At 52.3% G+C, this 26853-nt stretch overlaps 1 protein-coding gene across 2 annotated transcripts in view; it reads left to right on the top strand.

The window, feature by feature from the left end:
• LOC147113740 (poly(A)-specific ribonuclease PNLDC1-like) overlaps positions 1–26853 on the top strand; it is a 292736-nt gene that overhangs the window by 157167 nt on the left and 108716 nt on the right. For both annotated transcript variants that reach the window (XM_085995053.1, XM_085995052.1), the window contains exons 9-14: positions 19–156; positions 332–401; positions 4038–4123; positions 6061–6116; positions 7856–7920; positions 22328–22381. In XM_085995053.1, the coding sequence (XP_085851179.1) occupies positions 19–156; positions 332–401; positions 4038–4123; positions 6061–6116; positions 7856–7920; positions 22328–22381 (469 nt within the window). The remainder of the gene's footprint in view (positions 1–18; positions 157–331; positions 402–4037; positions 4124–6060; positions 6117–7855; positions 7921–22327; positions 22382–26853) is intronic.

Raw genomic sequence — 26853 nt, 5'->3', positions numbered from 1 at the left:
TCTCTCTCCCTGTCTCAGGTTGTGGTTCACAAGGTGAGTTTCTCCAAGAGGATGCAGCTGGAGAGATCGTCGAGAGACAGTTGCCGTTTGGAGTTGGTGCTGGAGGCGGCGCTGGGATTTACCCGGGTTTTCCGTGCGCTGGTCGAGGCCAGCAAGGTATGGAGCCCGGAGAAGGGGAGAAGCCCAGGTCACTGTGGGGGGACACACAGTCAGGGTAATGTAGAGGGAGCTTGACAGTGTTTCTAACCCATGCCAATGTTAAGTACTCTCTGCTAGCGAGGTTGAGTAGTTTGTCGGGTGGAAAGTCTGATGATGTTTTCTCTCTCTCTAGCCGATGGTTGGACACAACATGTTACTCGACCTGATGTATATTCACGACAAGTTTTACAGACCACTCCCAGGTACGAGGCACCCCTCCTCAAACACACCTCAAAAATCTATGGGGCGCTACCTTCTCCAGGGCGCTAATTTTAGCCCCGAAAAAGTTAGCGCCCATGCATCTGATTTTCCCAGGCAGCGCCCCGAGAGGGAGGAGGGGCCGCTACTGGAAGTGCCCCGTGTTAGTCTTATGTAACCGTGAGCCAATGTCGCGTCGCGGTACTCCAGGCCTTCCAACCCTTATTAAAGGGGAGGGGCCTTGCGCAGCACATCCTGGCACCTAGCTGGACCACCAGGGATCAGGACTGCCGGCAAACAAGAGGAGTGCCAGGCTCACGGAGCGCAGCCGGCACCCCGCGGGGGGACTTCACGGGGGCCGAGGACAGCAACAGGGGGCAGGTGCTGGCAGGCAGCCAGCAACAAAAATGGCTGCCCGTGACCTCCCCTTTAACTAGCGCCGGCCCAGCCGCAGTTCGGCCCCCCTGACCCCGGCGGACATAGCGTCCAGCGGTAAGTCGGGGGGCGCTACCCAATGTTACAGCCGGGGCCCAAGCGGGGCGATGCACACGGCGATGACGCGCGGCGCTAACGGTTATTTTCCGGGAGGCGTTAGCGGCGCTGCGCCCAGGCGCTAGTTGATTAGCGCCCTAAATCAACCAAATTTAGCCTACTCTCTCGCTCTCGGCCCCACTCGCGCTCTCGCTCTCGGCCCCACTCGCGCTCTCGCTCTCGGCCCCACTCGCGCTCTCGCTCTCGGCCCCACTCGCGCTCTCGCTCTCGGCCCCACTCTCTCGCTCTCGGCCCCACTCTCGTGCTCTCGCTCTCGGCCCCACTCTCGTGCTCTCGCTCTCGGCCCCACTCTCTCGCTCTCGGCCCCACTCTCTCGCTCTCGGCCCCACTCTCGCGCTCTCGCTCTCGGCCCCACTCTCGCGCTCTCGCTCTCGGCCCCGCTCTCGGCCCCACTCTCTCGCTCTCGGCCCCACTCTCTCGCTCTCGCTCTCGGCCCCACTCTCTCGCTCTCGCTCTCGGCCCCACTCTCTCGCTCGCGCTCTCGGCCCCACTCTCGCGCTCTCGGCCCCACTCTCTCGCTCTCGGCCCCGCTCGCGCTCTCGCTCTCGGCCCCGCTCTCGCTCTCGGCCCCGCTCGCGCTCTCGCTCTCGGCCCCGCTCTCGCTCTCGCTCTCGGCCCCGCTCGCGCTCTCGCTCTCGGCCCCGCTCTCGCTCTCGGCCCCACTCGCGCTCTCGCTCTCGGCCTCGCTCTCGGCCCCGCTCGCGCGCTCGCTCTCGGCCCCGCTCGCACGCTCGCTCTCGGCCCCGCTCTCGCTCTCGCTCTCGGCCGCGCTCTCGCTCTCGGCCCCGCTCTCGCTCTCGGCCCCGCTCTCGCTCTCGGCCCCGCTCGCGCTCTCGCTCTCGGCCCCGCTCGCGCTCTCGCTCTCGGCCCCGCTCGCGCGCTCGCTCTCGGCCCCGCTCGCGCGCTCGCTCTCGGCCCCGCTCGCGCGCTCGCTCTCGGCCCCGCTCTCGCTCTGGGCCCCCCCCTCTCGCTCTGGGCCCCCCCCTCTCGCTCTGGGCCCCACTCTCTCGCTCTGGGCCCCCCTCTCTCGCTCTGGACCCCACTCTCTCGCTCAGGGCCTCGCTCTGGGCCCCATTCGCTCGCCCTGGGCCTCACTCTCTCACTCTGGGCCTCACTCTCTCGCTCTGGGCCCCCCCCTCTCGCTCTGGGCCCCCCCCTCTCGCTCTGGGCCCCGCTCTGGGCCCCACACTCTCGCTCTGGGCCCCACTCTCTCGCTCTGGGCCCCACTCTCTCGCTCTGGGCCCCACACTCTCGCTCTGGGCCCCACTCTCTCGCTCTGGGCCCCACTCTCTCGCTCTGGGCCTCACTCTCTCACTCTGGGCCCCGCTCTCTCGCTCTGGGCCCCGCTCTCTCGCTCTGGGCCTCGCTCTGGACCCCACTCTCTCACTCTGGCCCTCGCTCTGGGCCCCACTCTCTCGCTCTGGGCCCCACTCTCTCGCTCTGGGCCCCACTCTCTCGCTCTGGGCCTCGCTCTGGGCCCCACTCTCTCGCTCTGGGCCTCACTCTGGGCCCCACTCTCTCGCTCTGGGCCCCACTCTCTCGCTCTGGGCCTCGCTCTGGACCCCACTCTCTCACTCTGGGCCTCGCTCTGGGCCCCACTCTCTCGCTCTGGGCCCCACTCTCTCGCTCTGGGCCCCACTCTCTCGCTCTGGGCCCCACTTTCTCGCCCTGGGCCCCACTTTCTCGCCCTGGGCCCCACTTTCTCGCCCTGGGCCCCACTCTCTCGCCCTGGGCCCCACTCTCTCGCCCTGGGCCCCACTCTCTCGCTCTGGGCCCCACTCTCTCGATCTGGGCCCCACTCTCTCGATCTGGGCCCCACTCTCTCGCTCTGGGCCCCACTCTCTCGCTCTGGGCCCCACTCTCGCTCTCGGCCTCGCACTGGGCCCCACTCTCTCGCTCTTGGCCCCTCTCTCTCGCTCTCGGCCCCCCTCTCTCGCTTTCGGCCCCTCTCTCTCGCTCTGGGCCCCACTCTCTCGCTCTGGGCCCCACTCTCTCGCTCTGGCCTCGCTCTGGGCCCCACTCTCTCGCTCTGGGCCCCACTCTCTCGCTCTGGGCCTCGCTCTGGTCCCCACTCTCTTGCCCTGGGCCCCACTCTCTTGCCCTGGGCCCCACTCTCTTGCCCTGGGCCCCACTCTCTCGCTCTGGGCCCCACTCTCTCGATCTGGGCCCCACTCTCTCGATCTGGGCCCCACTCTCTCGCTCTGGGCCCCACTCTCTCGCTCTGGGCCCCACTCTCGCTCTCGGCCTCGCATTGGGCCCCACTCTCTCGCTCTTGGCCCCTCTCTCTCGCTCTCGGCCCCTCTCGCTCTCGGCCCCTCTCTCTCGCTTTCGGCCCCTCTCTCTCGCTCTGGGCCCCACTCTCTCGCTCTGGGCCCCACTCTCTCGCTCTGGGCCCCACTCTCTCGCTCTGGGCCCCACTTTCTCGCTCTGGGCCCCACTCTCTCGCTCTGGGCCTCGCTCTGGGCCCCACTCTCTCGATCTGGGCCTCGCTCTGGGCCCCACTCTCTCGCTCTGGGCCTCGCTCTGGGCCCCACTCTCTCGCTCTGGGCCCCACTCTCGTTCTCGGCCTCGCACTGGGCCCCACTCTCTCGCTCTGGGCCCCACTCTCGCTCTCGGCCTCGCACTGGGCCCCACTCTCTCGCTCTCGGCCCCTCTCTCTCGCTTTCGGCCCCTCTCTCTCGCTCTCGGCCCCTCTCTCTCGCTCTGGGCCCCACTCTCTCGCTCTGGGCCCCACTCTCTCGCTCTGGGCCCCACTCTCTCGCTCTGGGCCCCACTCTCGCTCTCGGCCTCGCACTGGGCCCCACTCTCTCGCTCTCGGCCCCACTCTCTCGCTCTCGGCCCCTCTCTCTCGCTCTCGGCCCCTCTCTCTCTTCATCCCTGCCTCGCTCGCGCTCCCTCTGCCTCGCTCGCGCTCCCTCTGCCTCGCTCGCTCTCTCTCTGCTTCGCTCTCTCTGCTTCGCGCTCTCTCTCTGCTTTGCTGCCTCTCGCTCTCTGCCTCGCTCTCTCTCTCTCTCTCTCTCTTTCTCTGTCCTGACTTTGCCATTCCCATATCCTCCCACTGAACCTCTCTCTCTGGTTTCCCCTCATAGAGAGTTTTATTGAGTTTAAGAGTAATGTTCACCAGCTCTTCCCCTCCGTGTTCGACACCAAGCACATCAGCAAGCGGACGAGACAGGTAAATAATTTGCTCACCCCCACCCAGATACAAGAGTGTGAGAGAGGGGTTAGAGGGACCTCCCCAGATACAGGAGAGTGAGAGAGAGAGAGGGGTTAGAGTGACCTCCCCAGATACAGGAGTGTGTGAGAGAGAGCGGTTAGAGGGACCTCCCCAGATACAGGAGTGTGAGAGAGAGAAGGGTTAGAGGGACCTCCCCAGATACAGGAGTGTGAGAGAGAGAAGGGTTAGAGGGACCTCCCCAGATACAGGAGTGTGAGAGAGAGAAGGGTTAGAGGGACCTCCCCAGATACAGGAGTGTGAGAGAGAAGGGTTAGAGGGACCTCCCCAGATACAGAAGTGTGTGAGAGAGAAGGGTTAGAGGGACCTCCCCAGATACAGGAGTGTGAGAGAGAAGGGTTAGAGGGACCTCCCCAGATACAGGAGTGTGTGAGAGAGGTTAGAGGGACCTCCCCAGATACAGGAGAGTGTGAGAGAGAAGGGTTAGAGGGACCTCCCCAGATACAGGAGAGTGTGAGAGAGAAGGGTTAGAGGGACCTCCCCAGATACAGGAGTGTGTGAGAGAGGTTAGAGGGACCTCCCCAGATACAGGAGAGTGTGAGAGAGAAGGGTTAGAGGGACCTCCCCAGATACAGGAGAGTGTGAGAGAGAAGGGTTAGAGGGACCTCCCCAGATACAGGAGTGTGAGAGAGAGAAGGGTTAGAGGGACCTCCCCAGATACAGGAGTGTGAGAGAGAGAAGGGTTAGAGGGACCTCCCCAGATACAGGAGTGTGTGAGAGAGAAGGGTTAGAGGGACCTCCCCAGATACAGGAGTGTGTGAGAGAGAAGGGTTAGAGGGATCTCCCCAGATACAGGAGAGTGTGAGAGAGAAGGGTTAGAGGGACCTCCCCGGATACAGGAGTGTGTGAGAGAGGGGGGTTAGAGGGACCTCCCCAGATACAGGAGAGTGTGAGAGAGAAGGGTTAGAGGGACCTCCCCGGATACAGGAGTGTGTGAGAGAGAAGGGTTAGAGGGACCTCCCCGGATACAGGAGAGTGTGAGAGAGAGAAGGGTTAGCGGGACCTCCCCGGATACAGGAGTGTGTGAGAGAGGGGGGTTAGAGGGACCTCCCCAGATACAGGAGAGTGTGAGAGAGAGAAGGGTTAGGGGGACCTCCCCAGATACAGGAGTGTGTGAGAGAGAAGGGTTAGAGGGACCTCCCCAGATACAGGAGTATGAGAGAGGGGTTTTTGAGGGATCTCCCCAGATACAGGAGTGTGAGAGAGAGAAGGGTTAGAGGGACCTCCCCAGATACAGGAGTGTGTGAGAGAGAAGGGTTAGAGGGACCTCCCCGGATACAGGAGTGTGTGAGAGAGAAGGGTTAGAGGGACCTCCCCAGATACAGGAGTGTGAGAGAGAGAAGGGTTAGAGGGACCTCCCCAGATACAGGAGAGTGTGAGAGAGAGAAGGGTTAGAGGGACCTCCCCGGATACAGGAGTGTGTGAGAGAGAAGGGTTAGAGGGACCTCCCCAGATACAGGAGTGTGAGAGAGAGAAGGGTTAGAGGGACCTCCCCAGATACAGGAGTGTGTGAGAGAGAAGGGTTAGAGGGACCTCCCCAGATACAGGAGTGTGAGAGAGAGAAGGGTTAGAGGGACCTCCCCAGATACAGGAGTGTGAGAGAGAGAAGGGTTAGAGGGACCTCCCCAGATACAGGAGTGTGTGAGAGAGAAGGGTTAGAGGGACCTCCCCAGATACAGGAGTGTGTGAGAGAGAAGGGTTAGCGGGACCTCCCCGGATACAGGAGTGTGAGAGAGAGAAGGGTTAGAGGGACCTCCCCAGATACAGGAGTGTGTGAGAGAGAAGGGTTAGAGGGACCTCCCCAGATACAGGAGTATGAGAGAGGGGTTTTTGAGGGATCTCCCCAGATACAGATAATGATTTTTCATGTTTTACAGGAATTTTTATCCCTCCGAATTCCCAATCTCGTTGCACTCCACGCTGCTCTCGAGAGGTAAGTGGAGATCAGTTTCAGGGATCTCGGTGCAGGCAGTGGGTCAAGCACTGAACCCTCTGCGACCTGGGATCAAATCTAGTCACCGAGATACAGGACAGGTGACCAAAAGCTTTGCAAAGAGGTCAGTTTTAAGGAGCGTCTTAAAGGAGGAAGGAGAGGCAGTGAGGTTTAGGGAAGGATTTCCAGAGCTCGGGGCCCAGGTAGCTAAAGGCACAGCCACCGCAATGGAAATTGGGGTGCTCTAGCGGCCAGAATTGGAGGAGTGCAGTGATATCGAAATTTGTAGGGCTGGAGGAGGTTACTGAGATAGGGAGGGTTGTTGGAGCTGGAGGAGGTTACAGGGATAGCGAAGGTTGTAGGGACTGGAGGAGGTTACTGAGATACGGGTGTGAGGCCATGGAGAGGATAAGAACATAAGAAATAGGAGCAGGAGTCGGCCATTTGGCCCCTCGAGCCTACTCTGCCATTCAATAAGATCATGGCTGATCTTCTACCTCATCTCCACTTTCCTGCACTATCGCCATATCCCTTGATTCCCTTAATATACAAAAATCTATCGATCTCTGTCTTGAATATACTCAACGACTGAGCATCCACAGCCCTCTGGGGTAGAGAATTCCAAAGATTCACCACCCTCTGAGTGAAGAAACTTCTCCTCATCTCAGTCCTAAATGGCCGACCCCTTATTCTGAAACTGTGACCCTGGCCTGCTGAGTATTTCCAGCATTTTCTGTTGTTCTTGCCCCTGGTTCTAGACTCCCCAGCCAGGGGAAACATCCTCCCTGCATCTATCCTGTCAACCCCTGTAAGAATTTTGTATGTTTCAATGAGATCACCCCTCATTCTTCTGAACTCTAGAGAATATAGGCCTTGTCTACTCAATCTCTCCTCATAGGACAATCCCCCCATCCCAGGAACCAGTCTGGTGAGCCCTCATTGCACTCCCTCTATGGCAAGTACACCCTTCCTTAGGTAAGGAGACCAAAACTGTACACAATACTCCAGGTGTGGTCTCACCAGGGCCCTGTATAATTGCAGTAAGACGTCTTTACTCGTATACTCAAATCCTCTTGTAATAAAGGCCAACATACCATTTGCTTTCCCAATAGCTTGCTGTACCTGCAGGTTAACTTTGTGATTCGTGTTCAAGGACACCCAGGTCCCTCTGAACACCAACATTTCCCAATCTCTCACCATTTAAAAAATACTCTGCTTTTCTACATTATATTCCATTTGCTATGCTCTTGCCCACTCACTTAGCCTGTCTATATCCCCTTGAAGCCCCCTTGCATCCTCCTCACAACTTACATCCCCACCCAGCTTTGTATAATCAGCAAACTTGGATGTATTACATTTGGTCCCCTCATCCAAATCGTTGATGTAGATTGTGAATAGCTGAGCTTGAGGATTTGGACACAAGGATGGAACATTTTTAAATCGAGGTGTTGCCAGACCGGGAGCCAATGTATGTCAGCGAGCACAGGGGGATGATGGGCGAATGGGTCTTGGTGCGAGTTAAGATATGGGTAGCAGAGTTTCAGATGAGCTGATGGTTACGGAGGATGGAAGTTGGGAGACCAGCCAGGAAAGCGTTTGGCAATAGTCGGACCCTGGAGGGAGCTGCAGAGGGTTAGTTGTGGTCTGTCCCATGTGAAGAGGGAGAGCGGGTGTGGGGAGGCTGGTGAGTGGAGGCGGTGTGTGAATATTGACCAATATTCCCCCATATGTTCTATCAGCAGGCTGGTCGATCTGGCTCAGCACAAACCCACCAGGAATCATATCACCAGCTGCAAGAGATACAGTAAGTGGAATCTCTCATCATTCCCTGTACTTTCGAGCCTGGACAGGTGGAGAAGGGGAGAGGGAGACGGGGAGAGAGAGAGCGACAACACCAACAACTTGTATTTATATAACGCCTTTAACGTAGTAAATCGTCCCAAGGCGCTGCACAGGGGTATTCGAAGACAAAAAATTTTACAGGGAAAGAGAGAGAGAGCACTCCCTCAGTATTGTTACCCCACTGTTCAAAAAAGGTGGTAGAGAGAAAACAGGGAATTACAGACCAGTAAACCTGACATCGGTAGTGGGGAAAATGCTAGAGTCCATTATAAAAGATGTAATAGCAGAGTACTTGGAAAACAGTGACCGGATCGGACAAAGTCAACATGGATTTACAAAAGGTAAATCGTGCTTGACTAATCTACTGGAATTTTTTGAGGATGTAACTGGTAAAAATAGATAAGGGAGAACCAGTGGATGTGGTGTATTTGGACTTTCAAAAGGCTTTCGATAAGGTCCCGCATAAGAGATTAGCGTATAAAGTTAAGGCACATGGGATTGGGGGCAAGGTATTGACTTGGATAGAGAACTGGTTGGCAGACAGAAAGCAAAGAGTTGGAATAAACGGCTCTTTTTCTGAGTGGCAGGCAGTGACTAGTGGGGTACCGCAGGGATCGGTCCTTGGACCCCAGCTATTCACAATACATATTAATGATCTGGACGAGGGAACTAGATGTAATATCTCCAAGTTTGCAGACGACACAAAGCTGGGTGGGCGTGTGTGCTGTGAGGAGGATGCCGAGAAACTCCAGTATGATTTGGACAGGTTGGGTGATTGGGCAGAAGCATGGCACATGCAATATAACTTGGATATATAGCGAGGTTATCCACTTTGGTGTCAAAAACAAGAAGGTAGATTATTATCTGAATGGCAATAGATTGGGAGAAGGGGAAGTGCATCGAGGCCTGGGCGTCCTTGTGCACCAGTCACTGAAGGTAAGCATGCAGGTGCAGCAGGCGCCCCTCGAGCCTGCTCCGCCATTCAATAAGATCATGGCTGATCATCCAAATTCAGTACCCTGTTCCTGCCTTCTCTCCATATCCCTTGATCCCTTCAGCCTTAAGAAATATATCCAATTCCTTCTTGAATATATTTAATGAATTGGCCTCTACTGCCTTTTTTGGCAGAGAATTCCACAGGTTCACCACTCTCTGGGTGAAGAAATTCCTCCTCATCTCTGTCCTAAATGGCTTACCCCTTATCCTTAGACTGTGACCCCTGGTTCTGGACTTTCCCGACCATCGGGAACATCCTTCCTGCATCTAGCCTGTCTAGTCCTGTTAGAATTTTATAAGTTTCAATGAGATCCCCTCTCATTCTTCTAAACTCCAGCGAGTATAAGCCCAATCGACCCAATCTCTCCTCATACGTCATTCCTGCCATCCCAGGTATCAGCCTGGTGAATCTTCGCTGCACTCCTTCCATGGCAAGAACATCCTTCCTCAGATAAGGCGACCAAAACTGCACGCAATGCTCAAGATATGGTCTCACCAAGGCCCTGTACAACTGCAGCAAGACATCCTTGTTCCTGTACTCAAACCCTCTCGCTACGAAGGCCAACATACGGCGGCAGCAGCAGCGGCGGCGGCGGGAAACGCGAGCGGCGAGGCTATAAAAGGCCCCAGAGACTCGGGTAGGCCTCACAGCGGCAGCGGCGGGAAACGCGAGCGGCAAGGCTATAAAAGGCCCCTGAGACTCAGGTAGGCGGCGGCGGGAAACGCGAGCGGCGAGGCTATAAAAGGCCCCAGAGACTCAGGATGCCTCACAGCGGTGGCGGGAAATGCGAGTGGCGAGGCAATAAAAGGCCCCAGAGACTCAGGTAGGCCTCACAGCGGCAGCGGCGGGAAACGCGAGCGGCGAGGCTATAAAAGGCCCCAGAGACTCAGGTAGGCGTACTAATCTCCAATCTCAGAGAGGGAGAGAAGTAAAAAGTAATCAAAGTGTGACGTCACCAGAAAGCAGGTAAGTGATTGGTTGGTGAGTATTTCTCTCTTTTTTTAAACTTTAACTCTGTGGTTTATAGTTTTTAAGGTCTCTGTGGTGTAGCGGGGACTGTTGTAAACCAGGGCCCTTAACATAGAAACATAGAGATAGGAACAGGAGTAGGCCATTCGGCCCTTCGAGCCTGCTCCGCCATTCAATGAGATCATGGCTGATCTTCATCTGAGATCTTAGCTGATCTTACCAGTTCAGTACCCCGTCCCCGCCTTTTCTCCGTAACCCTTAATCCCCTTAGCCTTCAGAAATATATCCAATTCTCTCTTGAAAATATTTATTGAATTAGCCTTCACAGCCCTCTGTGGCAGGGAATTCCACAGGCTCACCACTCTTTGAGTGAAGAAATTCTTCCTCATCTCTGTTTTAAATGATTTGCCCGCTATTTTTAGACTGTGGCCCCTGGTTCTGTGCTCCCCTGCCATTGGAAACATTCTCTCTGAATTCAGCCTGTCCAGGCCTGCCATAATTTTATATGTTTCGATGAGATCCCCTCTCAATCTTCTAAACTCCAGTGAGTACAAGCCCAAACTATTCAATCTCTCCTCGTAGGTCATTCCCGCCATTCCAGGTATCAGCCTGGTGAATCGCCGCTGCACTCTTTCCATGGCAAGAACATCCTTCCGCAGATGGGGCGACCAAAACTGTACACAATACTCCAGATGCGGTCTCACCAGCACCTTGTACAGCTGTAGTAAGGTATCCCTATTCCTATACTCGAACCCCCTTGATATGAAGGCCAACATACCATTTGCCTTCTTAATCGCCTGTTGCACCTGCATGCTCTCCTTCAGTGACTGGTGCACAAGAACACCCAGGTCCCTCTGCACTTCCCCATCTCCCAATCTATTGCCATTTAGATAATAATCTACCCTCCTGTTTTTACCCCCAAAGTGGATAACCTCGCATTTATCCACATTATAGTGCATCTGCCACGTATCCGCCCATTCCCCCAACCTGTCCAAATCGCACTGTAGCCTCCTGACATCCTCATCAGAGCCCACCCCTCCTCCTAGTTTAGTGTCGTCAGCGAATTTGGAAATATTGCATCCAATTCCCTGATCCAGATCATTTATATATATTGTGAACAGCTGGGGTCCCAGGACAGATCCTTGCGGCACCCCGCTGGTCACTGCCTGCCACTCCGAAAACGAGCCGTTTATTCCAACTCTCTGTTTTCTATCCGCCAGCCAGTTCTCTATCCACGTTAATACTTTGCCCCCAATCCCATGAGCCTTAATTTTGCATGATAATCTTTTGTGTGGAACCTTATCGAAGGCTTTCTGGAAGTCAAGGTACACCACATCCACTGGCTCTCCCCCATCTATTTTACCAGTTACTTCCTCAAAAAATTCCAGCAGATTAGTCAAACACGATTTACCCTTTGTAAATCCATGTTGACTCTGTCCGATCCTTTCCCCATTTGTCAAGTGCTCCGCTATTTTATCCTTAATAATGGACTCTAGCATTTTGCCCACAACCGATGTAAGGCTTACTGGTCTATAATTCCCTGCTTTCTCTCTACCCCCCTTTTTAAATATTGGGGTAACATTAGCTACCCTCCAATCCACGGGTACTGTTCCCGAGTCAATGGAGTTCCGGAAGATGATCCTTAGAGCATCTGCTATCTCCAGGGCCACCTCCTTAAGTACCCTAGGATGTAGTTTATCAGGCCCCGGGGATTTGTCGGCCTTCAGTCCCCTCAACTTACCCAACACCATATCCCTAGAGATACTAATTTCTGTCAGCTCCTCCCTCTCATTAGTCCCTATGTTTGCCGATATTCCTGGGAGGTTATTTGTGTCCTCCTTTGTGAATACAGAACCAAAGTATGAGTTTAATTGGTCTGCCATTTCCTTATTCTCCATTATATATTCTCCCGAATCGGACTGCAAGGGACCGACTTGGGATTTTACCAGTCTTTTCCTCCTGATATACCGATAAAAGCTTTTGCAGTCTGTCTTTATGTTTGCTGCAAGTTTACTTTCGTATTCTATTTTCCCCTTCCTGATTAATCCCTTTGTCCTCTTTTGCTGTATCCTGTACTGCCCCCAATCTTCCGGTCTGGTGCTTTTTTTTGCCAGTTGATATGCCCTTTTTTTTGATTTTATGCTGTCCCTAATTTCCCTCGTTATCCACGGTTGAGCCACCTTTTTAGGTTTATTTTTATGCCAAACCGGTATAAACATGTTCTGGAATTCTTCCATTCTATCTTTGAATGCTTGCCATTGTCTATCCACTGTCAATCCCCCCAGAAACACCACCCAATCAATCTTACCCAATTCCCGTCTCATACCCTCGTAATTCCCTTTATTTAAGTTCTGGACCTTAGTCTCTGATTCAATTTCCTCACTCTCCATCTCGACTGAGAGCTCGATCATATTATGATCGCTCTGACCCAAGGGGCCTCGTACAAGAAGATTGTTGATAAGTCCCTTCTCATTGCACAATACCCAGTCTAAAATGGCCTGATCTCGAGTCGGCTCCTCGACATATTGGTCCAGATAACCGTCCCGAAAACATTCCAGGAATTCCTCCTCCTCAGAATTTTTACTAATTTGGGTAGTCCAATCAATATGTAAATTAAAGTCACCCATGATGACAGCTGTGCTCTTATCGCACGCTTCTCTAATTTCCCTTTTTATGCCTTCCCTCACCTCCATATTACTATTTGGAGGCCTATATATCACACCCACTAACGTTTTCCTCCCCTTGCTATTTCTCATTTCTACCCATACAGATTCCGTTTCATCCGAGTTAATATCCTTCCTTTCCATTGCATTAATCCCCTCCTTTACCAGCAATGCTACCCCACCTCCCCTACCTTTTTGCCGATCCTTCCTAAATATTGTATATCCCTGGATGTTAAGTTCCCAGCCTTGCCCACCCTGCAGCCACGTTTCTGTAATCCCAATCAAATCATACTTGTTTACCTCTATTTCCACAACTAATTCATCCACCTTGTTCCTAATGCTTCTAGCATTAAGATACAAAGCCTTCAGGCTTGCTTTTTTCACACTCTCATTATGAATTAGTTTGGCCCTTTGTGTTTCTCTCCTTTGCTTATTGCTTCTCACCTTTCTACCATCTATTTCTGACTTCATATGACTTCCCTCTTTTCCACTATCTAGGTTCCCATCCCCCTGCCAAATTAGTTTAAATCCTCCCGAACTGCCCTAGAAAATATTACCCCGAGGACATCGGCTCCCTCACAGCTCAGGTGTAGACCGTCCCCTTGGTACAGGTCACTCCTCCCCAAGAACTGGTTCCAATGCCTCAAGAATTTAAATCCCTCTCCCTTGCACCACTGCTCAAGCCACGTATTTAGCTTATCTATCTTACTCTCTCTAAACTTATTAGCTCGTGGCACTGGTAGCAATCCAGAGATTACTACCTTTGAGGTCCTACTTTTCAATTTAGCTCCTAACTCCCTAAATTCAGCTTGTAGGACCTCCTCCCTCTTTTTACCTACATCGTTGGTACCTACATGTACCACGACAACTGGCTGATCCCCCTCCCCCTTCAGAATGCTCTGCACCCGCTCCGAGACATCCTTGACCCTTGCACCAGGGAGGCAACATACCATCTTGGAGTCTCGGTCTCGGCCACAGAAACTCCTATCTATCCCCCTTACAATTGAATCCCCTATCACTATAGCCCTATCCCTTTTTTTCCCACCCTTCTGTGCAGCAGAGCCAGTCATGGTGCCCTGAACCTGGCTGCTGGTGCCTTCCCCTGATAAGTCATCTCCCCCAACAGTACCCAAAACGGTAAACCTGTTTTGGAGGGAGATGACCGCAGGTGACTCCTGCACTACCTTCCTGCCTTTACCCTGCCTTTTGGTCACCCATTTACTGTCTGAGCTAGCCTTTACCTGCGGTGTGACCAACTCACTGAATGTGCTATCCACAACATCCTCAGCATCGCGTATGCTCCAGAGTGAGTCCATTCGCAGCTCCAGCGCCGCCATGCGGTCTGCTAGGAGCTGCAGCTGGACACACTTCCTGCACACATAGTTGTCAGGGACAGTGTCCCTGATTTCCCACATGGCACAGGAGAAGCATGACACGGGTCCGAGCTGCCCTTCCATGACTTAACCCTTACAATACCCTTTTATTTACTACGATTTAGCTTAACTATTGAATTCTACTTAGAATAAGTTTGTGAAAGTACTCACCAACCAGTCACCTACCTGTTTTCTGGTGTTGTATTTTCACTGCCGCCTCCTGTCCTGGAACCTTCTCCACCTAGGTTAGGCTCCTGAAATAAAATAAATTGAACCTACCTTTTCAACTTCCCCTAACCCCTAAAAGGTTAGAGGAGGTGGAAGGGTGGGAGACACTACACTGTAGTGTTTCGGGTTTAGCAACAGCTCCACCTATATAAGAGTTACTGGCCTCCTGCTCTCCCGTCTGCACCAGCTGTGAAAGAAAAAGCCCGCGAAAGGTGAGCTTTTAAACTCACCAGTTACTGGCCTCCTGCTCTCCCGACTGCCCCAGCTGTGGTCTCGGGCCTCGCCTCTCTCCGGTTTTTATACCGGCTCTGAATCACTGCTCCCGACTGGTCTCGGGCCTCGCTGGTCGCCGGGTTTTCTCCCGAGCTCCTCCTCGCTGCTCCCGACTGGTCTCGGGCCTCGCCTCTCTCCGGTTTTTATACCGGCTCTGAATCACTGCTCCCGACTGGTCTCGGGCCTCGCTGGTCGCCGGGTTTTCTCCCGAGCTCCTCCTCGCTGCTCCCGACTGGTCTCGGGCCTCGCCTCTCTCCGGTTTTTATACCGGCTCTGAATCACTGCTCCCGACTGGTCTCGGGCCTCGCTGGTCGCCGGGTTTTCTCCCGAGCTCCTCCTCGCTGCTCCCGCTGCTCCCGACTGGTCTCGGGCCTCGCCTCTCTCCGGTTTTTATACCGGCTCTGAATCACTGCTCCCGACTGGTCTCGGGCCTCGCTGGTCGCCGGGTTTTCTCCCGAGCTCCTCCTCGCTGCTCCCGCTGCTCCCGACTGGTCTCGGGCCTCGCCTCTCTCCGGTTTTTATACCGGCTCTGAATCACTGCTCCCGACTGGTCTCGGGCCTCGCTGGTCGCCGGGTTTTCTCCCGAGCTCCTCCTCGCTGCTCCCGCTGCTCCCGACTGGTCTCGGGCCTCGCCTCTCTCCGGTTTTTATACCGGCTCTGAATCACTGCTCCCGACTGGTCTCGGGCCTCGCTGGTCGCCGGGTTTTCTCCCGAGCTCCTCCTCGCTGCTCCCGCTGCTCCCGACTGGTCTCGGGCCTCGCCTCTCTCCGGTTTTTATACCGGCTCTGAATCACTGCTCCCGACTGGTCTCGGGCCTCGCTGGTCGCAGGGTTTTCTCCCGAGCTCCTCCTCGCTGCTCCCGACTGGTCTCGGGCCTCGCCTCTCTCCGGTTTTTATACCGGCTCTGAATCACTGCTCCCGACTGGTCTCGGGCCTCGCTGGTCGCCGGGTTTTCTCCCGAGCTCCTCCTCGCTGCTCCCGCTGCTCCCGACTGGTCTCGGGCCTCGCCTCTCTCCGGTTTTTATACCGGCTCTGAATCACTGCTCCCGACTGGTCTCGGGCCTCGCTGGTCGCCGGGTTTTCTCCCGAGCTGCTCCCGCTGCTCCCGACTGGTCTCGGGCCTCGCCTCTCTCCGGTTTTTATACCGGCTCTGAATCACTGCTCCCGACTGGTCTCGGGCCTCGCTGGTCGCCGGGTTTTCTCCCGAGCTCCTCCTCGCTGCTCCCGCTGCTCCCGACTGGTCTCGGGCCTCGCCTCTCTCCGGTTTTTATACCGGCTCTGAATCACTGCTCCCGACTGGTCTCGGGCCTCGCTGGTCGCCGGGTTTTCTCCCGAGCTCCTCCTCGCTGCTCCCGCTGCTCCCGACTGGTCTCGGGCCTCGCCTCTCTCCGGTTTTTATACCGGCTCTGAATCACTGCTCCCGACTGGTCTCGGGCCTCGCTGGTCGCCGGGTTTTCTCCCGAGCTCCTCCTCGCTGCTCCCGACTGGTCTCGGGCCTCGCCTCTCTCCGGTTTTTATACCGGCTCTGAATCACTGCTCCCGACTGGTCTCGGGCCTCGCTGGTGTAATTGGCGGGATTGATTTGTTTAATTTAATTTCAATTAATTAAAGGGTAAGCCATGGCAGGACAGCCCGGCCCCTTGGTATGCTCCTCCTGCGCTATGTGGGAACTCAGGGACACTTCCTGTGTCCCTGACAACCATGTGTGCAGGAAGTGTGTCCAGCTGCAGCTACTGGCAGACCGCATTGCGGCGCTGGAGCAGCGAATGGATACATACTGGACCATTCGCGAGGCTGAGGACGTCGTGAATAGCTCGTTTAATCGGTTGGTCACACCGCAGGCAAAGGTTGGACAGGCAGAAAGGGAATGGGTGACCACCAGGCAGAGTAGTAGGCGCAGGCAGGTAGTGCAGGGGTCCCCTGCGGCCATCCCCCTCTCAAACAGATATACCGCTTTGGATACTGATGGGGGGGATGGCTTACCAGGGGAAGGCAGCAGCAGCCAACTTCCTGGCACCAGGAGTGGCTCTGCTGCACAGGACAGGAGGAAAAAGAGGGGAAGAGCTATAGTAATAGGGGATTCTATTGTAAGGGGAATCGATAGGCATTTCTGCGGCCGCAAACGAGACTCCAGGATGGTGTGTTGCCTCCCTGGTGCAAGGGTCAAGGATGTCTCAGAGCGGCTGCAGAACATTTTGGAAGGGGAGGGTGAGCAGCCAGTTGTCGTGGTGCATATAGGTACCAACGATATAGGTAAAAACCGGGATGAGGTCCTAAAAGCTGAATATAGGGAGTTAGGAGGTAAATTAAAAAATAGGACCTCAAAGGTAGTAATCTCAGGATTGCTACCAGTGCCACGTGCTAGTCAGAGTAGAAATAGAAGGATATTTCAGCTGAATACGTGGCTAGAGGAATGGTGCGAGGGGGGAGGGATTCAAATTCCTGGGACATTGGAACCGGTTCTGGGGGAGGTGGGACCACTTCAAACCACTTCAAAAGCAAAAGATAGGAAGGAGAAAAACAAAAGTGACAGGCAGAGAAATCAACGGTTTAAATCAAACATGGCCACATTAAATAACAATTCTAAAAGATCTAAGAGCGTTAAAAAAACAAGCCTGAAGGCTTTGTGTCTTAATGCAAGGAGCATTCGTAATAAGGTGGATGAATTAGCTGCGCAAATAGAGGTAAACGAATATGATATGATTGGGATTACGGAAACATGGCTGCAGGGTGGCCAAGGCTGGGAACTCAACATCCAGGGGTATTCAATATTCAGGAAAGATAGGCAAAAAGGAAAAGGAGGTGGGGTAACATTGCTGGTTAAAGAGGGGATTAACACAATTGAAAGGAAAGATATTAGCTCTGATGATGTGGAATCTGTATGGGTAGAACTGAGAAATACCAAGGGGCAGAAAACGTTAATAATGCGGAGGTCAGGGATGGCATTAAATGGGAAATTAGAGAAGCGTGCAATAAGGACACAGCAGTTATCATGGGTGACTTTAATCTACATATAGATTGGGCTAACCAAATTAGTAACAATACTGTGGAGGAGGAATTCCTGGAGTGTATACGGGATGGTTTCCTGGACCAATATGTCGAGGAACCAACTGGAGATCAGGCCACCTTAGACTGGGTATTACATAATGAGAAAGGATTAATTAGCAATCTTGTGCGAGGCCCCTTGGGTCGGAGCGATCATAATATGATAGAATTCTTCATTAAGATGGAGAGTGAAATAGTTGACTCAGAGACTAGGGTCCTGAATTTAAATAAAGGAGACTACGATGGTATGAGGTGTGAGTTGGGTAGGATTGATTGGGGAATGTCACTCAAAGGGTTGACGGTGGATGGGCAATGGCAAACATTCAAAGATCGCATGGATGAACGACAGAATTTGTTCATAAAAATAAAACAAAAAAGGTGAATCAACCGTGGCTAACAAGGGAAATTAGGGATAGCATAAGAGCCAAGGAGAGGACATATACATTTGTCAGAAAAAGCAGTAAACCTGAGGATTGGGAGCAGTTTAGGATCCAACAAAGGAGGACAAAGGGATTAATTAAGAGGGGGAAAATAGAGTATGAGAGTAAGCTTTCAGGGAACATAAAAATTGACTGTAAAAGCTTTTATAGATATGTGAAGAGAAAATGATTGGTGAAGTCAAACGTAGATCCCTTGCGGTCAGAATCAGGGGAATTTATAACGGGGAACAAAGAAATGGCAGACCAATTAAATACATACTTTGGTTCTGTCGTCACAGAGGAGGACACAAATAACCTCCCAAAGATGTCGGGGAATATAGGGTCTAATGAATGGGAGGAACTGATAGAAATCAGTATTTGCAGGGAAATGGCGTTAGGGAAATTGATGGGATTGAGGGCCGATAAATCCACGGGGCCTGATCATCTACATCCTAGGGTACTTAAGGAAGTGGCCGTAGAAATAGTAGATGCATTGCTGGTCATCTTCCAAAATTCAATAGACTCTGGAACAGTACCCATGGATTGGCACCTACTACTCTGCCTGGTGGTCACCCATTCTCTTCCTGCCTATGCAGCCTTTACCTGCGGTGTGACCAACTCCCTAAACGTGCTATCCACGACGTCCTCAGCATCACAAATGCTCCAGTATGCATCCATTCGCAGCTCCAGCGCCGCAATGCGGTCTGCCAGTAGCTGCAGCTGGATACACTTCCCACACACATGGTTGTCAGGGACCAGTCAGTGTACAGATAACTCCCTGAGGGAGAGGGGACTGAGAGACACCAGTCAGTATACAGATATCTCACAGAGAGAGAGAGAGAGGAGAGGGACTGAGATACACCAGTTAGTGTACAGATATCACCCGGAGGGTGAGGGGACTGAGAGACACCAGTCAGTGTACAGATATCACCCTGAGGGAGAGGGGACTGAGAGACACCAGTCAGTGTACAGATATCACCCTGAGGGAGAGGGGACTGAGAGACACTAGTTTGTGTCAGATATCTTCCTGAGAGAGAGGGGGAATGAGAGACACTAGTTAGTGTACAGATATCTCCCTGAGCAAGAGCGACTGAGAGACACCAGTCAGTGTACAGGAAACTCCCAGAGGGAGAGGGGACTGAGCGACACTAGTCAATATACAGATATCTCCCTGAGGGAGAGAGACTGAGAGACACCAGTCATTCTACAGATATCACCCTGAGGGAGGGGACTGAGAGACACCAGTCTGTGTACAGATATCTCCCTGAGGGAGAGGGACTGAGAGATTCCAGTCAGTGTACAGGTAACTCCCGGAGAGAGAGGGACTGAGAGACACCATTCAGTGTACAGATATCACCCTGAGAGAGAGGGGACTGAGAGACACCAGTCAGTGTACAGATATCACCCTGAGGGAGAGGGACCGAGAGACACCAGTCAGTGTACAGATATCACCATGAGGGAGAGGTACTGGGAGACACCAGTCAGTGTACAGATATCTCCCTGAGGGAGAGGTACTGAGAGACACCAGTCAGTGTACAGATATCTCCCTGAGGGAGAGGTACTGAGAGACACCAGTCAGATTACAGATATCTCCCTGAGGGAGAGGGACTGAGAGACACCAGTAAGTGTACAGATATCTCCCTGAGGGAGAAGGTCTAAGAGACACCAGTCATTGTACAGGAAGCTCCCTGAGGGAGAGGGACTGAGACAGCAGTCAGTGTACAGATATCTCTCGGAGAGAGAGGGTCTGAGAGATACCTGTCAGTGTACAGATATCACCGTGAGGGAGAGGGGATCAGAGACACCAGTCAGTGTACAGATATCTCCCTGAGAGAATGCGACTGAGAGACACCAGTCAGTCTACAGATACCTCCTGGAGGGAGAGGGCAATGAGAGACACCTGTCAGTGTACAGATATCACCCTGAGAGAGAGGGGAGCAGAGACAGCAGTCAGTGTACAGATAGCTCCCTGAGAGTGAGGGACTGAGAGACACCATTCAGTGTACAGATACCTCCCAGAGGGAGAGGGGATTAAGAGACACCACTCAGTGTACAGATATCACCCTGAGAGAGAAGGGAACAGAGACACCTTTCAGTGTATAGATATCTCCCTGAGGAAGAGAGACTGAGAGACACCAGTCTACTTACAGATAGCTCTCTCTCAGGGAAAGAGACTAAGAGACACCAGACAGTGTACAGATATCTCCCTGAGGGAGAGGGTCTAAGAGACACTAGTCAGTGTACAGATACCTCCCGGAGGGAGAGGGGACTGAGAGACACCAGTCAGTGTACAGATATCACCCTGAGGGAGAGGGGACTGAGAGACACCAGTCAGTGTACAGATATCACCCTGAGGGAGAGGGGACTGAGAGACACCAGTCAGTGTACAGATATCACCCTGAGGGAGAGGGGACTGAGAGACACTAGTTTGTGTCAGATATCTTCCTGAGAGAGAGGGGGAATGAGAGACACTAGTTAGTGTACAGATATCTCCCTGAGCAAGAGCGACTGAGAGACACCAGTCAGTGTACAGGAAACTCCCAGAGGGAGAGGGGACTGAGCGACACCAGTCAATATACAGATATCTCCCTGAGGGAGAGAGACTGAGAGACACCAGTCATTCTACAGATATCACCCTGAGGGAGGGGACTGAGAGACACCAGTCTGTGTACAGATATCTCCCTGAGGGAGAGGGACTGAGAGATTCCAGTCAGTGTACAGGTAACTCCCGGAGAGAGAGGGACTGAGAGACACCATTCAGTGTACAGATATCACCCTGAGAGAGAGGGGACTGAGAGACACCAGTCAGTGTACAGATATCACCCTGAGGGAGAGGGACCGAGAGACACCAGTCAGTGTACAGATATCACCATGAGGGAGAGGTACTGGGAGACACCAGTCAGTGTACAGATATCTCCCTGAGGGAGAGGGGACTGAGAGACACCAGTCAGTGTACAGATATCTCCCTGAGGGAGAGGTACTGAGAGACACCAGTCAGTGTACAGATATCTCCCTGAGGGAGAGGTACTGAGAGACACCAGTCAGATTACAGATATCTCCCTGAGGGAGAGGGACTGAGAGACACCAGTAAGTGTACAGATATCTCCCTGAGGGAGAAGGTCTAAGAGACACCAGTCATTGTACAGGAAGCTCCCTGAGGGAGAGGGACTGAGACAGCAGTCAGTGTACAGATATCTCTCGGAGAGAGAGGGTCTGAGAGATACCTGTCAGTGTACAGATATCACCGTGAGGGAGAGGGGATCAGAGACACCAGTCAGTGTACAGATATCTCCCTGAGAGAATGCGACTGAGAGACACCAGTCAGTCTACCGATACCTCCTGGAGGGAGAGGGCAATGAGAGACACCTGTCAGTGTACAGATATCACCCTGAGAGAGAGGGGAGCAGAGACAGCAGTCAGTGTACAGATAGCTCCCTGAGAGTGAGGGACTGAGAGACACCATTCAGTGTACAGATACCTCCCAGAGGGAGAGGGGATTAAGAGACACCACTCAGTGTACAGATATCACCCTGAGAGAGAAGGGAACAGAGACACCTTTCAGTGTACAGATATCTCCCTGAGGAAGAGAGACTGAGAGACACCAGTCTACTTACAGATAGCTCTCTCTCAGGGAAAGAGACTAAGAGACACCAGACAGTGTACAGATATCTCCCTGAGGGAGAGGGTCTAAGAGACACCAGTCAGTGTACAGATACCTCCCGGAGGGAGAGGGGACTGAGAGACACCAGTCAGTGTACAGATACCTCCCGGAGGGAGAGGGGACTGAGAGACACCAGTCAGTGTACAGGTATCTCCCTGAGGGAGAGGGACTAAGAGACACAAGTTAGTGTACAGCTATCTCCCTGCGGGAGAGGGTCTGAGAGACACCAGTCAGTGTACGGATATTTACCTGAGGGAGAGGGACTGAGAGACACCAGTCAGTGTACAGATATCACCCTGAGGGAGATGGACTCAGACACATAACATAAGAAATAGGAGGAGGAGTAGGCCATTCGGCTCGTCGAGCCTGCTCCACCATTCAAGGAGATCATGGCTGATCACCTGCCTCAACTCCATTCACCGGCCCTATCGCCATATCCCTTGATGCCCTTACTAGTCAGAAAGAGAGAGAGAGGAATGAGAGACACCAGTCAGTGCACTGAGATCTCCCTTAAAGAGAGGAGACTGAGAGACACCAGTCAGTGTACTGATATCTCCCTGAGGGAGAGGGACTGAGAGACACCCGTCAGTGCACTGAGATCTCCCTTAAAGAGAGGAGACTTAGAGACACCAGGTAGAGTACAGATATCTCCCTGAGAGAGAGGGACTGAGAGACACCTGTCAGAGTGACATACATTATTGTGAGTTATTTAACCTCCATCTCTTGCTCTTTCTTTTCCAGCCCACAATGATTATCCTCATGAAGCAGCATTCGACGCATTTATCTGTGGTACAGGTCTGGTGATATTCCTTATGGTTGCATTCATATGTTGTTCATAGCACTGAAACAGGCCATTCGGCCCAATTGGTCTATGCCAGTGTTTATGCTCCACACGAGCCTCCTCCCACCCCTCTTCATCTCACCCTATCAGTATATCCCTTCTATTCCTTTCTTCCTCATGTGTTTATCCAGCTTCCCCTTAAATGCATTTATTCTATTCGCCTCAACCACTCCATGTGGTAATGAGTTCCACATTCTCACCACTCTCTGGGTAAAGAAATTTCTCCTGAATTCCCTATTGGATTTATTCATGCCTATCTTATATTTATGACCCCTAGTTCTGGTCTCCCCCACAAGTGGAAACATCTTCTCTAGGTCTACCCTATCAAACACCTTTATAATCTTAAAGACCTCCATCAAGTCACCCCCTCAGACTTCGCTTTTCTAGAGAAAAGAGCCTCAACCCGTTCAATCTTTCCCGAGAGTTATAACCTCTCAGTTCCGGTATCATCCTTGTCAATCTTAATTGCACCCTCTCCAGTGCTTCTGTATCATTTTTACAATATGGAGACTAGAACTGTGCACAGTGCTCCAAGTGTGGTCTAACCAAGGTACATGGAGACTAGAACTGTGCACAGTGCTCCAAGTGTGGTCTCACCAAGGTAAATGGAGACTAGAACTGTGCACAGTGCGCTAAGGGTGGTCTAACCAAGGTACATGGAGACTAGAACTGTGCACAGTGCTCCAAGGGTGGTCTCACCAAGGTATATGGAGACCAGAACTGTGCACAGTGCTCCAAGTGTGGTCTAACCAAGGTATATGGAGACTAGACTAGAACACAGTGCTCCAAGTGTGGTCTCACCAAGGTACATGGAGACTAGAACTGTGCACAGTGCTCCAAATGTGGTCTAACCAACGTACATGGAGACTAGAACTGTGCACAGTGCTCCATGAATGGTCTAACTAAGGTACATGGAAACTAGAACTGTGCACAGTGCCCCAAGGGTGGTCTCACCAAGGTACATGGAGGCTAGAACTGTGCACAGTGCTCCAAGTGTGGTCTAACCAAGGTACATGGAGACTAGAACTGTGCTCAATGCTCCAAGGGTGGTCTAACCAAGGTATATGAAGACTAGAACTGTGCACAGTGCTCCAAGTGTGGTCTCACCAAGGTATATGGAGACTAGTACTGTGCACAGTGCTCCAAGTGTGGTCTCACCAAGGTACATGGAGACTAGAACTGTGCACAATGCTCCAAGTGTGGTCTCACCAAGGTACATGGAGACTAGAACTGTGCAAATTGCTCCAAGGGTGGTCTTACCAAGGTACATGGAGACTAGAGCTGTGCACAGTGCTCCAAGTGTAGTCTAACCAAGGTACATGGAGACTAGAACTGTGCACAGTGCTCCAAGTGTGGTCTAACCAAGGTACATGGAGCACTGTGCAGAGTTCTCGTCTCCAAGTGTGGTCTAACCAAGGTATATGGAGACTAGAACTGTGCACAGTGCTGCAAGTGTGGTCTAACCAAGGTATATGGAGACTAGAACTGTGCTCAGTGCTCCAAGTGTAGTCTAACCAAGGCATATGGAGATTAGAACTGTGCACAGTACTCCAAGTGTGGTCTCACCAAGGTATATGGAGACTAGAACTGTACACAGTGCTCCAAGTGTAGTCTAACCAAGGCATATGGAGATTAGAACTGTGCACAGTACTCCAAGTGTGGTCTAACCAAGGTATATGCAGACGAGAACTGTGCACAGTGCTCCATGAATGGTCTAACTAAGGTACATGGAAACTAGAACTGTGCACAGTGCTCCAAGGGTGGTCTAACCAAGGTATATGGAGACTAGAACTGTGCACAGTGCTCCAAGTGTGGTCTCACCAAGGTATATGGAGACTAGTACTGTGCACAGTGCTCCAAGTGTGGTCTCACCAAGGTACATGGAGACTAGAACTGTGCACAATGCTCCAAGTGTGGTCTAACCAAGGTACATGGAGACTAGAACTGTGCACAGTGCTCCAAGGGTGGTCTAACCAAGGTACATGGAGACTAGAACTGTGCACAGTGCTCCAAGTGTGGTCTAACCAAGGTACATGGAGACTAGAACTGTGCACAGTGCTCCAAGTGTGGTCTTACCAAGGTACATGGAGACTAGAACTGTGCACAGTGCTCCAAGATAGAACAGATGAATGCGTGGCTAAAGGGATGGTGCAGGGGGGAGGGCTTTAGTTTCCTGGATCACTGGGCCTGCTTCTGGGGAAGGTGGGACTTGTACAAGTCGGACGGTCTACACCTGAACCAGAGGGGGACCAATATCCTTGCGGGGAGGTTTGCTAGCGCTGCTGGGGGGGGTTTAAACTAACTTGGCAGGGGGATGGGATACAGAGTGGAGCTATAGTAGGGGGTGATTTACAGCCAAATACAGAGGAAAAAACAAGTCAGCTGGGAAGGCAGAGAAAATATGTGAGGGCAAAAGGGAATATGGCAAGGCTGGAAGGCATTTATTTTAATGCAAGGAGTCTTGCAAATAAGGTGGATGAACTGAGGTTGTTGTTGAACACATGGGAGTACGATATTGTTGCTATCACGGAGACATGGTTGAGGGAGGGTCAGGACTGGCAGCTCAATATTCCGGGGTATAGAATCTTCAGGAGAGACAGAGGGGGGTGTAAAAGGGGAGGGGGTGTTGCAATATTAATTAAGGAGTCGATTACTGCTGTAAGGAGGGATGATATATTAGCGGGTTCCTCTAATGAGGCCATATGGGTAGAAATTAAAAACAAAAAGGGGGCAAGCACCTTGCTGGGAGTGTACTATAGGCCCCCAAACAGTCAGGGGGAGATAGAGGAACAGATATGTAGGCAAATCTCAGAGAAGTGCGAAAATAATAGGGTAATAATAGTGGGGGATTTCAACTTCCCCAATATTAATTGGGATAGTCAGAGTGTGAAAGGCTTAGAGGGTGCAGAATTCTTAAAGTGCATCCAGGAGAGCTTTTTGAGCCAACATGTAGAAAGTCCTACAAGAGAGGGGGCAGTACTGGACCTAATTCTAGGGAATGTAGCCGGGCAAGTGGTGGAAGTGTCAGTAGGAGAGCATTTTGGCGACAGTGACCATAATTCGGTGAGATTTAAGGTGGTCATGGAAAAAGACAATGACGGCCCGGAAATAAGGGTTCTAAATTGGGGGATGGCCGATTTTAATATGATAAGGCAGGATCTGGCCAAAGTGGACTGGGAGCAGCTACTTATAGGAAAATCCACATCAAAGCAGTGGGAGGCTTTCAGAAGGGAAATAGAGAGAGTACAACGCCAACATGTTCCTGTAAAGGTCAAGGGTGGGACCAACAAGCAAAGGGAACCTTGGATGACAAGGGATATACAAAAATGCATTAGGAAAAAAAGGGGGGCTTTTGGCAGTTACAAAAGACTAAAGACGGAGGAAGCCCTAGAGGCGTATAAAAAGTGCAGGGGCATACTTAAAAAAGAAATTAGGAGGGCAAGGAGGGGCCATGAAATAACACTGGCGAGCAAAATAAAGGAAAATCCTAAGATGTTTTATAAGTATATTAAGGGCAAGAGGATAACCAGGGAAAGGGTAGGGCCCATTAGGGACCAAAGTGGCAATCTGTGTGTAGAGCCAGATGATGTAGGCGGGGTTTTAAATGAATTTTTTGCATCTGTGTTCACTATGGAGAAAGACGATGTAGACATAGAAATCGGGCAAGGGGGCTGTGACATACTTGAACATATTAGCATCGGGAGGGAGGAGGTACTAGCGGTTTTAGCAGGCCAAAAAGTGGATAAATCCCCAGGCCCGGACGAGATGTATCCCAGGCTGTTGTATGAGGCAAGGGAGGAGATTGCAGGGGCTCTGACACAAATTTTCAGAACCACTCTGGCCACAGGGGATGTACCAGAGGACTGGAGAACAGCTAACGTAGTACCATTATTCAAGAAGGGTAGCAGGGATAAACCAGGGAATTACAGGCCAGTGAGCCTAACATCTGTGGTAGGGAAATTATTGGAAAAAATTCTGAGGGACAAAATTAGTCTCCACTTGGAGAGGCAAGGATTAATCGGGGATAGTCAGCATGGCTTTGTCAAGGGTAAATCATGTCTGACAAATCTGATTGAATTTTTCGAGGGGGTGACTAGGTGTGTGGATGAGGGAAATGCTGTGGATGTGGTTTACATGGACTTCAGTAAAGCTTTTGACAAAGTCCCGCATAGGAGACTGGTCAAGAAGGTAAGAGCCCATGGGATCCAGGGTGCCTTGGTGCGTTGGATCCTAAACTGGCTGAGTGGCAGGAGGCAGAGGGTGATGGTCGAAGGTTGCTTTTGTGACTGGAAGCCTGTGTCTAGTGGGGTACCTCAGGGATCGGTGCTGGGTCCCTTGCTGTTTGTGATCTACATAAATGATTTGGATGAGAATGTAAAAGGTATGATCAGTAAGTTCGCAGATGACACGAAAATTGGTGGGGTGG

Source organism: Somniosus microcephalus, chromosome 8 (genome assembly GCF_052327205.1).
Source record: "Somniosus microcephalus isolate GS21.2 chromosome 8, FLI_Smic_1.0, whole genome shotgun sequence".
Classification (NCBI taxonomy): domain Eukaryota; kingdom Metazoa; phylum Chordata; class Chondrichthyes; order Squaliformes; family Somniosidae; genus Somniosus; species Somniosus microcephalus.
The sequence above is the reverse complement of the archived record's forward strand: the minus strand, read 5'-3'. Positions and strand labels throughout refer to the sequence as shown.